Below are 15630 nucleotides of genomic sequence, written 5' to 3' on the forward strand. Positions count from 1 at the left end.
ATGGATGGATGTATTGATATTAGTTAGACCTTCACGCTTAAACAGCTTATCGTAGCTGTATGTAATTTGGTACAGAGATGGATTAACGTACGATCTTGGTTGAGTGTTTCCACGGAAATATTATGAGAATGTGAATTTTGGATGCAATAGCCGAAACAAGAAATTATAGAGCATTACTTTTATGAGATTAAAAATTTAACGCTTACCAGCCGGTTCGTCAATATTAGGATCCGGCGTGACACCCAGCTCGCTGATCTCCAAATGTGCTTCTTTTAGTAGAATATGAAGTTGTAGCAGCAACATTGGCGCCGCTTCGCAAAAGGCGTGGACTAGACGCAACATACCTGGACAAATACATGTCATCGTATACAATCATTAAGTTCTTAGAAGACAATACGCATGTTACAAAATTTGGTACTTGATCTGGTAAAATTGTTTGAATATTAACAGTCATTTTATCAAATAATGCTTCAAGTGTGGTTTCTATTACTTATTATATAATACTTTTATTATTTATGCAAATTTCGATTATACAAGGCCTTCTCTTTCCTTTCTATAATACCTCTCGAAAATAAACGACACATTGGCAAATCGCTTAATAATCATTCTAATCCTTCGAGCCGGATATTACAATAATTACGTAAAAATATCACAAAAATACAAATTTATTTTATTTTTGCAATACCAATATACTTACAAAGATCACGAACTTGATGTTTGACCCTCCGTAACTCAACAGGTACAAGTAGCCGAGCGTACCTCCATAGTACCCCCATTTGCAGGCAGTGTAAGAGTATGGGTAACCAAGGGGGGCGGCCCTTGCGACCCTCACTAGCCCACCATACGTGTAGATACCAACGGAGTGATAGTACCTGTTGAAGAATGTTATTTTTTAAGTCTACTCATATTCAAAAAAAACTTTGCATAACGTAATTAGAATTAGAAGTGGGATCACGACAGCAGTATGAAAGGTTGTAGTTGTAGGTAGCAAAATATAAATATAGTATATACAAGTTATATCTAGGGTAAAACTATGCCTGACCACTTCTATTCCGTTATAAACAATCTGCAATAAAATTTGAATTTAAATTGAGGATGATTAGTGAAGAGCTCCCATTTCTTATTGAGGTGCATATAATCCATTATAAAATATATAAAAACAATAAAGCCAAACTATATTGCAAACTACCTGCGATATCAATAGTGATGTGATAACTATCGATATGGTGGCTGCAAATGTCCCTTTATACCCGCGTTCGAGCAGCGCGTACCCCATCACGAGATCGAACACCACGTCACAGAAATACCCAGCTAGTGATATCACGTTGAACAGCACATCGCAAAGGGGCAGGAACTCGGCCATTTTATTACATTTCTCATACTATGTTGTCTTCAAGATGTGGGGCATTTCTGGAATGAGATAAATTTTTTGTGAAATGATAAATTGAGCGAGACGAATTAGCAAATCGTAATTATCTTTTATTGTCATATCAGAGTGTGATCTATACCTTTCGCTATAAAGGAACTATCTAAAAACAAATTTTCAGCTTCAACTACCTGTTTTTCACGGAGAATTAAATTTATTAGAAATATACGAAAATGCGTATAAAGGAACGGTGTACATGACTCTATGACATACGTGAACGCAGAACGTTGCACGTCAAACCGACGTCCGACTGTCATTTGTCAAACTGAACAAGTTTTGAAATGCTGAGTGGCGAGTTGTGATTGTTGTTTGAATACAACTTTGGAATTTCTAGTAACTTCGGAGTAAATAAATTGACAATGTCGTATTATACAGATCTAGTGAGTAAAATAGGAAAGGATAGTTCGCGGGCGGCGTGTAAAAAGTGCGGTTATGCAGGTCACCTTACGTTTCAGTGCCGAAACTTTATAAAAGTATGTACACGAATCCGTTACAATGTATTTACACAAATTTATGATCATTTATCCTCATGACATAGAATGATTTAAGACTGAATATAATTTTTACATATTTCATACTAAGCGGATTTTATAATGAAGCAATCAAAGTAAAATTACTTTATTTCTTTGTCAGACAAACACACAAGTTATGAACTAAATAAAAATTAATTAATTCCAATTTTTACCTTTTTAAATAAAGCAATAAATGAAATAAATAACTGATTACTCCCATATGTATATAATTATTAGCCATAACATTAAAATTGATGAAAGATAAATAAAATAAAGTTTAAAGTCAATTTTTCTCCAATCTTTTAGGTAGATCCAAATAAAGAAATAGTACTAGATGTAAGTAGTACCAGCAGTGATAGCGAAGAAGAGTATGCAACTCCATTGCAAACTTTACGAGAAGCGGAACTGCGGCAGAAGTTAGAAGAAAAGTTCAAGAAAGCGAAAGAAAAGAAGAAAAGTAAAAAGAGAAAGAGATCAAGGTATAATTATATATTAGTAGGAATATGAACATCAATGACTAATTGTCAATTAAATGAAAAGTATGCCAATTAATTGAAATGTCCTATGAATAATTTGATTCACTTAGAAACATGAAACAGAGTGTGTTACATTAAAAAAAAATTATATCCCAACTTTTTTTTCAATGAAAAGCTGTGACATCACATAATGATGCAGAATAGCACTGTACATGTAGTATAATTTGATTTATTAGTAAGGTCAAAGTTGAGCACACAAGCTGCTTAGCTTCATGGAGGAGCTGGGATGGTTCCAGCTTTGACTGGTTACCCCCCTCCTTTTCTTTCACGCAAAATAGGCATTTGAAAGTTTAGAACTTTTTACTACAAAGAACTCTTTTGGACCATTTCGAGTAGTATAATTCAACATTCTCATTAGTAGTAATATTTGCTTAAGACGAATTTTCATATAATTTTATTGACACAGACAGGCTTGTATGTAAACACTGATAAATCAAACATCTCTACTACTTGGACAAAAAGGTTTTATTTCCTTTCTCCCTAGCCTTTCAGCTCTGTTACCCAAAATGTCAACTCTTTATAAGTCAGTAATCAGCGAGTTTCTGCAAGGTATTTTTGTACACACTTTTGCTTTATAATTAAAAAATGAAATTAGTCCTCTATATCTTACATATTACGTTTCTACTCGTGTCATTCAAAATTATATCTTTCGCCAAATAAAAATCCATAAACCAAAGAACTTAGCATAAAACATTCTTTTTTTTTCAGATCCACCAGTTCATCATCAAGCTCATCATCATCATCAGATAGCAGTAATTCATATAAAAAAAAGAAAAAGAAGAAGAAATCCAAGAAGTCCAAGAAGTCACACAAAGAGAAGAAAAAAAGTAAAAAATAACTGAAAAGGACTTGAAAATCAAATGTGTTCAATCATGTCAATATTATTAAATTTATTAAATTTATTAAATAAATACAACTACTTTTTATTGTTTTCATTATTTATCAAAAGCTACTTATTTATTTTATCACATATATCCAGAGTAATTAATGTGTGATATTTACTTTGAATTTTGCGTGGAATGTGATTGTTAATATTATGATGTTTTTTAATAAGGCATTTAAAATAAATGTTATTAGTTGAATAGTTTCAACTACACTACACCATGGGTTATTCTAAGCCTCATCATGATATTATATATTTGTTTATCACAAATCACACACAAGTTAACAAAAAGTTGAAAATAATTTACCCGAACTACTGTTAGTATCAGTTACAGTGAAATCTGTACAATGGGTAATTACATTAAAAGGGTACTTGAGCTTCAAGTTTTATAAATATTAATATATATTTTATAACATTACAATGAAGTTCCATCTAAAATTTAAAGTATCTAAAATAGTTATATATAATAAAAAACTAAATAATAGTTTTAGGGAAAGTGAGGACTTGAGAGTTAACAAATCCATTACATTTATACTAGATATGCTTATGAGGTAAAAGTAATACATAAAACATCTAAAAATTAAACCTGAGTTGATATACTTTTTACTCCATATGATTTTGACCATTAAGAAACTGTTAAGGTTTTGAAAACATTTCAACCTAAAATTTTTATTGGAAAGAAATATCTATTCTATTTAAGAAAAAACATTGTCAGTGTAAGAAATAGGCAACAAGTTCTTAATATTGGATTACTCACATTTAAATAGAATAATATTAAAATTGATGGACTGACGGAAAACAATATATACGGAATATAATAATTTGGAAATTAAATACATAATATATGTACTATATTAAGCTGTACTTAAATAATGATTATAGATAATGAGGAAAGTGTAAGAATTCTTAGATATTTATTTTTACTTAGTATGTAAAATATTACTATGATAAAACATACTTATCTAAAATACAAACGATAGTTTGTGGAGCTGGGCAATATAAGTTTTTACAGTTGTGTCATAAATTGTTCAGATTTAATTTTAAATATATTCGATATAAAACAATTATAAGCTTGATTATGTACAAAACTTTAATTTTTAAAGAACAGTTTAATTAAATTATAACTGTATCATGAAGGGGTGTACTCATTTTGGTGATAAAGTTTTGATATTTATATTACACAGAATAGTCACATATTTGTTACATGACTCACATTTAAATCAGGTTCTCTTACTTATTTTGATGTAAGAATTCCAACCACATCTTAAATTAAAAGGTTTCATTAATAAAGAGGAACAAGATAACACTATTCATTCGTAATACTTAATTGTTTTCACTCTTGTGTACCAGAATAGAAAGTAAGATTAGACGCACGTTTTAGATTAATAAAACGACGATTATAATCGCAATTTGTTATATCAGTTTAATACTATACATGTTTATCATAGATTTATGTGATTGTTTTTCTACATTTATAAAGTTATGAATGAAATACAAGTTGTAACTTACTTTTTTTGTTGAAATTCCTTGAATAGTTAACTACAATCACACATCACACATTTACTTAAACAAGTAAACAACAAAATATATTATGATAACTATTTCAACCTCACTTAAAAACTATTGATAACTATTATCACAATACATAATTAAATTAAAAGTTTAAATATTTTGGTTAAGTTTCAACAAAGTTTCTATCAAGTACATGTCAAAAGTTCACACACTATGACGCCATCTAGTGGGTGGTATGCAAGACATGCGAAAGCTCGATCGATTGGTCGCTGTGGGAATGATATTTGTCACATTGAACGCATTCAGATTAACAATTTAAATTCTTGCTAGACTTTGTGCTTTGAATCATTTATGAGCTGAATATAACTCTTTTTCGTCAGTAAATGGCTTATAACAAGATCTTGATCCGTCATGTGTCTTAATGGCTTCCTTTTATATAAACGAGTGTTCTGTCTAAAATAATAAGAGAATTTTAATAGCGTACACATTTAGTTGCAGAAAATTCATAAAAATAGAGTTTTTGATCAAACCTTGAACAATACATGTTACAGCTGTGCAGCAAAATTAAAAAACCAGGCAATGTAAAGTGTAATAATGATTTTTCCTCTGCAATTAGTTTTATTAACCGTAGAGGATCCGTTTTTAAATCTGATAAAATGCAGATTCTCTCCTGCAACAGAAATAAATAATTATAACATTGTATACAAATTTAAGCAGTGGTGGCTCAGTGGTGCATAACATCACCACTGCTTAAAACGGTGAAGGTAAACATCGTGAGGAAAAGGCATGTCCAAGAATCAAAAGTTCGACGACATGCGACATCTGCCAACCCGCACTTGGCCAGCGTGGTGGATTATGGCCTGAACCCTCATAGGAAGCCTGTGTCCCAGCAGTGGGAACATGTATGGGATGATGATGATGATGATGATGATACAAATTTAACAAATGGATTTTGAACATGTTTCATATATTCTAGAAAGGTTTAAAACTTTAAAATATTATTGTGTCGCAAATGGTGCATTCTAAATTGCTTTAAAACTATCATAATAATTTATAATCCTACTAATATTGTAAATGCGAAAGTTTGTAAGGATGTGTGTATGTTTGTTGCTCTTTCACGCAAAAACTACTGAACCGATTGCAATGAAATTTGGTACGTAGATAGCTGGATAACTGGAATAACATATAAGCACTTTTTATCCCAATATTTCTACGGGATACGGACTGACGCGGGTGAAACCGCGGTGCGCAGCTAGTAATATAATACTTGTTCAAAGAGGATTGTTATATATATTTATTAAAGATACAAAAGTTTGTAGGAGTGTGTGGATGTCTGTTACTCTTAAGCGAAAACCACAGTATGGATTTTGATGATACATTGTAGTGTCACAAAAACCAATAAAGCTTGTTGATTTATTTATAAATTCCTGCTTAATTTTTTTATTTAAAACATTGATAAAGTGTGTATGTTGTTACCTCAGTAAGCATCACGACGTCGTGTTTCTGAGCTTCCAAGTTCATCAAGGTGTCCTTGGTAAACCTTTCACATTGTTTACTAACGTTTCTTACGCATTGCGTGTATAATTTCTTGTTAAAATTGCACTTATTCTTGAGGGCTGCTTTGGTTGCCTTAGAATAATATGTATAGAATAATAGAATAATATGTAATAATAATAATAATAATAATTTTTAGAATAGAAAAAGTTTGATTCACTAAGCGGGATTAGAACCCGCGTCTTTTTGCCAAACCGTAAAAAATTCTCATTTATAAAGCACTGCAATGCTATAAAACTGAAAATTGCCTTAAAAATAGATAAATTTTATAGCTATCTAGTAGTAAATAGCTGGAGGGATCAAAATATTTACAAAATGCATAGGTACCTACTAAATGATAACTGACTAATGTTGATCAAAATTAAAACTCAACTAATATAACACTGAACAATGAGAGTTTAAGTAGTTAAAATTGCAGACATCATTCGGTAAACGGGTACCTACTCTTGGTGATTTAAATAGCTATACGCGAACAGAATATTACCAGGCACATAATATTACAATAAAAAATTAATTAAATATTATTTTATCGATTAACAATTTAAAATTACGCTGTAAATTAACGCGGGAAAGTTTGAATCTCACCTCTTTAATATCTTTGAGAAGTTGTAATGAATGCTGATTATAACTATAATACAATTTTAAAAGAATATTTTTGGTCAACATAACCAAGTCTCGTTGCGTAGGAACTTCATAAGGTCCAATGTTTTTGGGTGATTCTTTCTCAGGACATTTGAATGTTGTCTTATTTTTCACTGATATTTTGTTTGTTGCTGTGGATACAATGGATTTTGGTTCACGTAATCCTTTCACGGTTGATGTTTGTTTCATTTTCTGTAATTAGGTTTAAAAGGTGAATGCAGAAATTTAAATTAATATATTTCTAATGTGGTATAAATGCAATATGATATTGTTATTATATTGGGCAGGCAAAAAACGCGGTTCGCAATTCAACTTTATATTTTGTGTTTGTTACCTCCGTAATTTCGACTGCACGAATCGATATTGATTTTTTTTCATTAATGTAGTACCTATACTATTATATTATCTTTATTTTAAATCTATCTGTTTTAAAAATTTGTAGGCGGTTTAGTTTTTGTAGAAAAAGTATTCTTATAAGCGTTAGGGTTATGTAACTTACCCCAAGTTTCCTTGATGTAGTTACTTCATCTAGAGAATTAGTAACATTAATTATATCTGTATTGATTGCCAATGTAGAACCTGTAGCATCGAATCCTTTAAAAAACTCGTACTCTGCATACCCAGAACAGCAGACCACCATCCACGCAATTATTATTATACCTGTAGTTGCAAATTTATACTTATCTATTCTTAATCATAAAAACCTGAAGTTTGACTGCATGAACGCGCTAATCACAGAAAGTACTGTTTTCCTAATAAATAAATATTCACCATTGGATCCCCGAGCGCTATAGAATATATGTACCACGGGCGAAACCAGGGAAGACGCTAATAAGTAATAAGATAATTATAGACTATATTTTTTAGGTTTTAGTCGATAAGGATTCGACATATTATAACCCTAGTCTAAAAAATTGATATCACTTAACTTCTCCGTTTGCTGTTGTACTTTTCTTATGTAAGATTTTACCACTTAAAAAAGTAGGTAATTTTTAAGCATTATATAAAACCTAGAAGTTAAAATGATATATCTCATGCATGGTGTAGCAAAAATACTTAAATTAAGATTACGAAAAATAATCACACATATCGTAAGCAGATATTCTTCCATTGGAAAGTAAAAAGCTAATTGGAATTCATTTTCAAAAGATTTTCAAATAAAACAAGATTGACTTAGATGAGGTCAAGGTGAAACATGACATATTACACGACGGGGTATAAAGGCCGATGCTTGAAGGGGATTCCATTGATTCCCAATTACCACTTACGATCTGATGAGAAAACAATTATCCTATTCACAGGTATATCTGGCTTCAATTGAGTTTTTTAAGCTAAATAATAGTTTTGTATTGAAATGCATATGGAGAAAGTATGATCCTTATTACCTGTAAATTCTTTGCAAGATAATTTTCCGATAGGATTTTTTCACACTTATCTATCACTAGCTGAGCCCCGCGGTCACACCCGCGTAAGTCCGTATCCCGTAGGAATATCGGGATAAAAAGTTGCCTATATGTTATTCCAGTTGTCCACCTACCTATCTACGTACCAAATTTCATTGCAATCGGTTCAGTAGTTTTAGCGTGAAAAAGCAACATACACACACACACACACATCCTTAAAAACTTTCGTATTTATAATATTAGTAGGATTTCTATTATAAAAACTCAATAATTATTACTTTAAAATGCAATTATACCAAAATAAATACGTACATGTCAACATAGTGTGATTTGTCCGAACGTGTGGTTCAAACGTTTACTTGAAATCTGTAACTCGAGTAAAGGGGCACGCTCTTTGCTATATGTTGATTAGTTGAATACTGGCGCTCGGGGTTTTCATTTCCTATTACAACGTACATATATACCTAGTAATAATACTTTAAGTAATAAATTTGTGATAGCATTAAGGAACTATTGGTAAATAATGTGGTAATCACTACATGGTATAAAACAAAATCACTTTCTCTGTCCCTATGTTCCTTTGTATGCTTAAATCTTTAAAACTGCACATTGGGGTGGGATGGGGTTTTATTTAATGAAAGAATGATTCAAGAGGAAGGTTTATATGTATAATAACATATATAAAACTACTGCGAAAAATCTAAAATAAAATATATTTACCAGTATTTATTCCCTAATGCTGTCACAAAATTATATTTATATATAAAGTTCAAATGGCAAATTTAATGCACTTGCATGAAACTTACAGTTCCCGGAGTGTCCAATATTATTTTAAATAATTATGACATGTAAAATATAAAACAAAATAGTTAATTATTAATAAGGCGGTATTTTACACGAAAGTATATATAAAGGTAATGCAGATTGCAACTTTTTCTATTTAAACGACTTAAAAAAAGGAGGAGTTCCTCAATTCGGCTGTATTTCTTGTCTACTCATAACTTTTTACAGGTGAACCGAATTTTATGATTCACTAGCTGGGCCCCGCGGTTTCACCCGTGCAAGTCCGTATCCCGTAGGAATATCGGAATAAAAAGTTGCCTATTTGTTATTCCAGCTGTCTATATACCAAATTTCATTGCAATCGGTTCAGTAGTTTTTGCGTGAAAGAGCAACCAACAAACTTTCGCATTTATGATATTAGTAGGATTTTAATTCCTATGCTGGTGCCACTCGTATGGTGCAATTTTTATTTAAACTAGTTCTGATTATTTTAAGACATTTTTGTTAGATATAATAATTCAGTCATAGTTCAGACTCAGAGAGCGGTATATATTAACTAGTCATGTAATCAAGTAATGTTTGCAAACAATATTTGTTCAACACGGACCTGATAAGGTTCATTGGTTAAACAATGTGAAAAACTTATCAAATGCGAGCCTTTTCTTTATAACAATTCACTGAAGTGAGTCCCTTAGCTTTAATGAATAGACAAGGAAGTATATTTGTAATTACTGCCCTATTTTAATACTTAGAAACGAAATAAAAACAATTATAATGATACCGATGTCACTTGGATGCCATATACAAACATACAGTTAGTACTTATATTTAATAATATAAACTAGACATAATACCATACAATATACAAACGTGTAACAACTTATAACATATCTGATTTGTAGGGATACAAAAACGTGGAAAATCTAGCGAAATTGTCTGAGTAAACATAAGACGACGCAAACAATCGAGATGACGGACCACTAGGTTTTTATTGGAAATTTTTGTAGGCGCAATGAAATGTGGATTATGAAAAATAAGGTTTTTCTAGTAGCAACTAGTATAGCAGATGCGTTTTGTTTACCGTTGCTTATGAGATTAATTATTTATGCATTATGTTATTATTTATGCAGGTTCCATGTGTTTTATTTCTACGGTTTTTAATGGTTTTGTGTATTTTTACGGTATGCGGTATACGGGTATACGGGTTTACGGGTACGATATACGGTATACGGGTTTTTAAGTAAATATAAATAAAGATTTTTTTTCCAAAGAAAACGTCTAGCTTGAAAAAGCTGCCAAAAAACGTTGTTAAAATTAGATTTCGATGTCGAATAAGTATCTATACAAATTTCATAATAATTTAAGAAAACCAACAAGTTGTTATATTATTTCTTTTCAAATCGATTCTTGGTATTGTCATTGTAATCAAGTATTGAGCTTTTCATACGTTGCCATAGCAACGACAATTTTGTGTACAATCAATATATTGCGATGTATTGAAAGTTACCTACACTGTATTATCGTGTCTGAGTAGTAATAGAGCAAAATGGATAAACCTCTGAACACAGAGGATATAGCAGCAATGGAAGGCCAACTGCGTCAAAGTATGGAGGAAGATCGGAAGTATTTGCGCGTAAACGATGTTAAGTGCGACGCTATTCACACTGCGAAGAGCTACGAAGAGTTTGCGTAAGTGGAAGAAGTTAGTTATCTATGCAATGCTTTCATTATTCCAGTCTTCCGATCGAAACCATCAAAAAATATATTATTTTATTATTATTAAATATCGTATTCAAGGAGTGGTGGTCTTCTTTTGAATACAGTTCGATTTAATGTAGCTAGGACAATATTATATATACTGGATTCTGACTTGACCACCGGATTGAATTGATGTAAAAGGTGTAATCATGAAAATTGCGACCAATAATATTATAGTAGAATAAAATCAAACTTAGAAAAGGAAAAGAGAATATATCTTATAACAATTTGAGGAAAAATTATTCACTAGCTATAAGTCCTGCGGAAAAAGTTCTATAGATTTAGATTGTTTGTGGTATACCTTACTTTTTCACATAGCATCAAAATTTATGTTAAAATTGTAATACACCTGTTATTGCTTTTTTGGTTTATGTCATTACATATGAATATTAAGGTTTATGTTAAAAAATTGTGAAGTATGTCTAATAAACTAGTCTTTAGAATCCAGGTATGTAGATGACGTTTCGAATAAAATAAAACTTCAAATATTAAAATTTAGGGATATAATAAGTTTTTTTTACAGAGATAGAGTAGCAGCAGCCCACTTGCAGCCTTTAGAAAAAAGCGATTACAAAAATAAAACAACTAGAAGATGGAATCAATTTGCCGCTAAAAAAGACGATGAAGAATAAAAATATGTACCTATAAGAATTTCTATTTCTTCTAAATTCTAAAATAAAGTTACATGAACACTTTATGTTTTATTGTGTTAGAGTTAAAAATTATCTGATAAATGCCAATTAAACCAGTATGTACTACAAAAATAGTCATTAATATATACTATAAAAATAGTCCTAGGTCATCATTAGTTAAGATTTACTCTTAGGGTTTGACATAAGTATAATAATTTCAATTTTAGTGTGAGTGCTTTCCTTTTTAGGGTTGTAGAACCGACGGTCGTTTCTGTCCATAGGAAGCAAGGGCTTGAAGTACCATCCGTATCTAAAATGAAAATTATGAGGGATAAAGTATAATAAAATAACATTGTATATAGGTAAAGAAATAATATATAAAAATTTTACTATAGAATTGTTTACGATTGCTCTTTTATTTCACAAATTGGACTTGCCATAATTAGACGGAAAAAATATTTACCAAATTATATTTGTAGTGTAAAATCCTAAATTAGTGAGCGCATCATACATTGTGTATCTACTAATTATAATCCTTTATGTATCTCATAAGGGTTCTATGTATTATTATATAATTTATACAATTGCTGGTTAACAGCAAGCGACATGTAAACTATCGACTTTCTTTTAAAATAATTAATATGCATTTACAGGCCATATCACTTACAATCAAAATGTAGTAAAGCTAAATCCTACTAATATTATAAATGTGAAAGTTTCTAAGGATGTGTGTGCGTTTGTTGCTCTTTCACGCAAAAACTACTGACCCGATTGCTATGAAATTTGGTACGTAGATAGCTGAACAACTGGAATTACATGTAGGCAACTTTTTATCCCGATATTCCTACGGCATATGGACTTGCGCGGATGAAACCGCGGGGCGCAGCTAGTAATTCAATATATGAAATAAATTGATAATGACCATTGAACCTCATGGTTTGATCCTCAATCTTTTCATCAGAGGGTGTACGTTGCGGATTTATTATAGTATAACACGCAAGTCTTTTCATACTACAGTTCTCACAGAGTTTTTCTATCGGAGCATGTATATAAAACATCTTACACTTGGTTCTCGGTAGCTGGCGATGGGTACTTGCTGTGTGGCCCCTTCGACCGGGTCTGAGCTACGTTGTGGTGATAATTGTCTACCTTCTCGGTTTGTTCCTTTGATTCCGACTTCAGCTGGTCATGGGCTGCGTAAAACTTCGTTGCTACGGGGATCGCTGTTCACCAAAATATTATTATTAATTACGCATTTATGAAGAATGTGTGTGTGTGTGTGTGTGTGAGTGAGTGAGCGTGTGTGTTCTTAATGAATTAGGTTATGAATTGTGATTTTCAGGTCAGAATCAACTTTTTTCTCACTGCTGTGAGATACATATCTCATATATCATTAATTAGTAAGTTTAATTACTTATTTTGTTTCCATTATCTAGCTTAAGTTCAATTGACGTAGAGCCTCGTTATATTATATATTTATATAGAATTTTTCTACACCTAAATATCAATATTTAAATTTAACAATTTTTTGGAAATTTGAGACGATCGTTGTACGTTGTACACTATATGTATGGATATGATAAGGATCCATCCGCTTATTAACCTGTTTCATTTACCATCTTGGTAATATTTAAGCGCTATTAATGTACATGTGGAACTTTACCAATAAATTAAGTAACGTATACTTACACCCAAAGTTCGGTCTGTAAATTTTGTAATTCCTGAAATTTTTCACTTCCCGGTAAATGATTTCATTGAGCATGTGAATGTCGATAGGCATCCTCGTGCCGAAAGTACATTTTCCTTTGTCACCCATTTTTGTACTGAAAATATCCGGGAAAAATTATCGTGTGACTTCATTATGTATAAAAAATAATTTTAGCTTTATTTCCCGCCATTTATCTAACCCATCAAGCTTCTTCTTCAATCAAATACAATGCAATCTTTTTTATTGAATAGAAGGCGTTTCATGAAAAATAACAAAGTTTTCTTAGCTATTTAGAATGTTATCAATTATATATTCCGTATAAATAATACCAACAATAATGGTGATTATTTTCACAAAAAGGAAACGTTGAGTTTTCAATTGTTAGGGTATATATACGGGAGGCACCAGCGTTCGAATGAAAATGAATCATTAAAATCCGAAAACCGAAAAAAATTCAGTCGTTATGAAAGCTCCTTTTATTGGAAATGGTAGAAACGTGTAGGTACATAATACTTATTTATACATACCAGTGTCATTAAATGAAAATTTATTTTATTAACAATATCTTGTAAATTAAATAAGATGTATCTACATTATCTATATTAGAATACAACCATTAATGGATATTCGTTACTTACAAATTTAATCGTATCAAAAGTATTTTATAAAATTGGCTGCGATTTTTAAATGTCACAACATTGTTACGTCAATTATATTATTAAAAACCTTATGGAATCTGTGGAGGTTACATGAACTTCTTATGAAAATAGATATACAGTAGCGTTTGACAAATTTGATTATTAAAAGAACATAGGAAGAGATTTCTTTGGTCAGTTTGATTTTGTCTTCTTGGATTTAGGATAGTCATTATAATATAAATATTTTGAATGCGCAATAACAGAAAATACAATTTAACGCTCTTATTCATAACACCTACTAATATGTGATGAAAACAAGGGACATTAAAACGTACGTTCATAAGAAAAGACATGACTTATAATAAATATGCGTTATGATAATATTTTCAAGTAAAGCTATTCAGTCTTACACGTTTCAGAGTCAGTAGTGTTAGCTGCATGAAACACCGCAGTTGTGATTATCTAGGTTTGATAACTTTAATGTCAGCGACTAATTAGTTCAGGGGACGCTGCGGCAGATTACATCTAGATGAGGGCTTAATTGCCAGCCACCTGTTGATATAGATACCTTGGTTGGAGGAGCTACACTTTCAGTTTCGTGATGCACTTTGATGACATGTATGAATTAGTTAGCTTTTACTGGGTTATTAATAACAGTGTTAGCGGCCAGCGCGTCGTTGTTTGTGAGGTAATAATAATATGAGCATGTATTCATAATTCGTTACGTTAATCTCCAATTCTGGGTATAAAAACCCACGTTGAGAAAACAGATAAAGCTGTAACCACCCCAGCTTTCTCCATGAAGTTAACAAATGAAGATTGATAAAACTAGTAGAATAAAAATTCGTCAAGTGCGAATCGGACTCGAAACTGAGCAACTGCGCAATTTATGACCTTGCAAACGGATGCTTAACCTCAGAAATTAATCTCATTTGTCTAACTGTCACGATTCATGAGATACAACCTGGTGACGGACGGACGTACTGATAGAGAGACAGACCGACAGACTGACATCGAAGGATTCTCGTTTTTGCCTCGGGTTGCGGAACCCTATAAATAGGCTTTTATATGATTTTGATAAAGTATATACTACCCCTATAATATCTTCACAGGAGGCCTGAGTCCAGCAGTGGGAACATATATGGGCTGATGACTATTGTGGTTATATACAACAACGGTTTTAAATTCATATAAAAAAAATTGCAAAAATAATTTCGCAGTTCGCGTCTTTTCTCCATAATTTCAATCTTCTATTATTAAAAATAGATAAATTTAGAAATTGGGGAGACCGTGACCACGCTCGCTGTAAAGTGTTCGAAACGTCGGGTTAATAATATAATGAACAAATCGCGTTTAAAATCCGTTAAAAAGTTTTTAATTTCTATATTTAAAATACTCGCTAGATAACTTTAATAATTAAAATGTTGTGTAAATGAAAATGTCTAGGTAAAAAATTCAAGTGAAGCAATAACCAGAACACTTTTTATCAAATATTCTATTATAATATGATTGAAAAAATTCATTTCATAAAATCGCTTTCAAAATCCGAACCAGCATAATAGACAATAAACTCTGCAGAGTTGAACAGGTAAATAAAAATCCAATAACCACGTCCTTGTATAAGGGAGAGGTGGGATGAATTT

At 31.4% G+C, this 15630-nt stretch overlaps 5 protein-coding genes across 5 annotated transcripts in view; 2 read left to right on the plus strand and 3 right to left on the minus strand.

Moving 5' to 3' along the window:
- Positions 1-5078, minus strand: part of LOC119836944 (XK-related protein 6-like) — an 8112-nt gene extending 3034 nt beyond the window's left edge. The window contains exons 1-4 of the mRNA XM_038362418.1: positions 4867-5078; positions 1190-1410; positions 698-872; positions 207-344 (exon numbers count right to left, since the gene is read on the minus strand). Coding sequence (XP_038218346.1) covers positions 207-344; positions 698-872; positions 1190-1363 — 487 coding nt within the window. The 5' untranslated portion in view covers positions 1364-1410; positions 4867-5078. The remainder of the gene's footprint in view (positions 1-206; positions 345-697; positions 873-1189; positions 1411-4866) is intronic.
- LOC119836945 (protein SREK1IP1-like) lies at positions 1685-3372 on the plus strand. Its single transcript, XM_038362419.1, has 3 exons — positions 1685-1899; positions 2245-2417; positions 3183-3372. The coding sequence occupies exons 1-3, from the start codon at positions 1786-1788 to the stop codon at positions 3310-3312; spliced, it is 417 nt and encodes a 138-aa protein (XP_038218347.1). The 5' UTR covers positions 1685-1785; the 3' UTR covers positions 3313-3372.
- Positions 5079-5195: 117 nt separating the features above from the next.
- LOC119837197 lies at positions 5196-7705 on the minus strand. Its single transcript, XM_038362723.1, has 5 exons — positions 7565-7705; positions 7009-7257; positions 6346-6498; positions 5400-5539; positions 5196-5322 (listed from the first exon to the last, which is right to left on the minus strand). The coding sequence occupies exons 1-5, from the start codon at positions 7703-7705 to the stop codon at positions 5196-5198; spliced, it is 810 nt and encodes a 269-aa protein (XP_038218651.1).
- A 3031-nt stretch (positions 7706-10736) lies between these two features.
- LOC119837072 (coiled-coil domain-containing protein 103) lies at positions 10737-11672 on the plus strand. Its single transcript, XM_038362563.1, has 2 exons — positions 10737-10940; positions 11533-11672. Exons 1-2 carry the CDS (start codon positions 10798-10800, stop codon positions 11639-11641), a joined length of 252 nt encoding a protein of 83 aa, XP_038218491.1. The 5' UTR covers positions 10737-10797; the 3' UTR covers positions 11642-11672.
- A 146-nt stretch (positions 11673-11818) lies between these two features.
- LOC119837198 (protein FAM183A-like) lies at positions 11819-13457 on the minus strand. Its single transcript, XM_038362724.1, has 3 exons — positions 13331-13457; positions 12705-12864; positions 11819-11951 (listed from the first exon to the last, which is right to left on the minus strand). The coding sequence occupies exons 1-3, from the start codon at positions 13455-13457 to the stop codon at positions 11819-11821; spliced, it is 420 nt and encodes a 139-aa protein (XP_038218652.1).
- Positions 13458-15630: the final 2173 nt, after the last annotated feature.

The sequence above is a fragment of the Zerene cesonia genome, chromosome 26, assembly GCF_012273895.1.
Source record: "Zerene cesonia ecotype Mississippi chromosome 26, Zerene_cesonia_1.1, whole genome shotgun sequence".
NCBI classification, from domain to species: Eukaryota; Metazoa; Arthropoda; class Insecta; order Lepidoptera; family Pieridae; genus Zerene; species Zerene cesonia.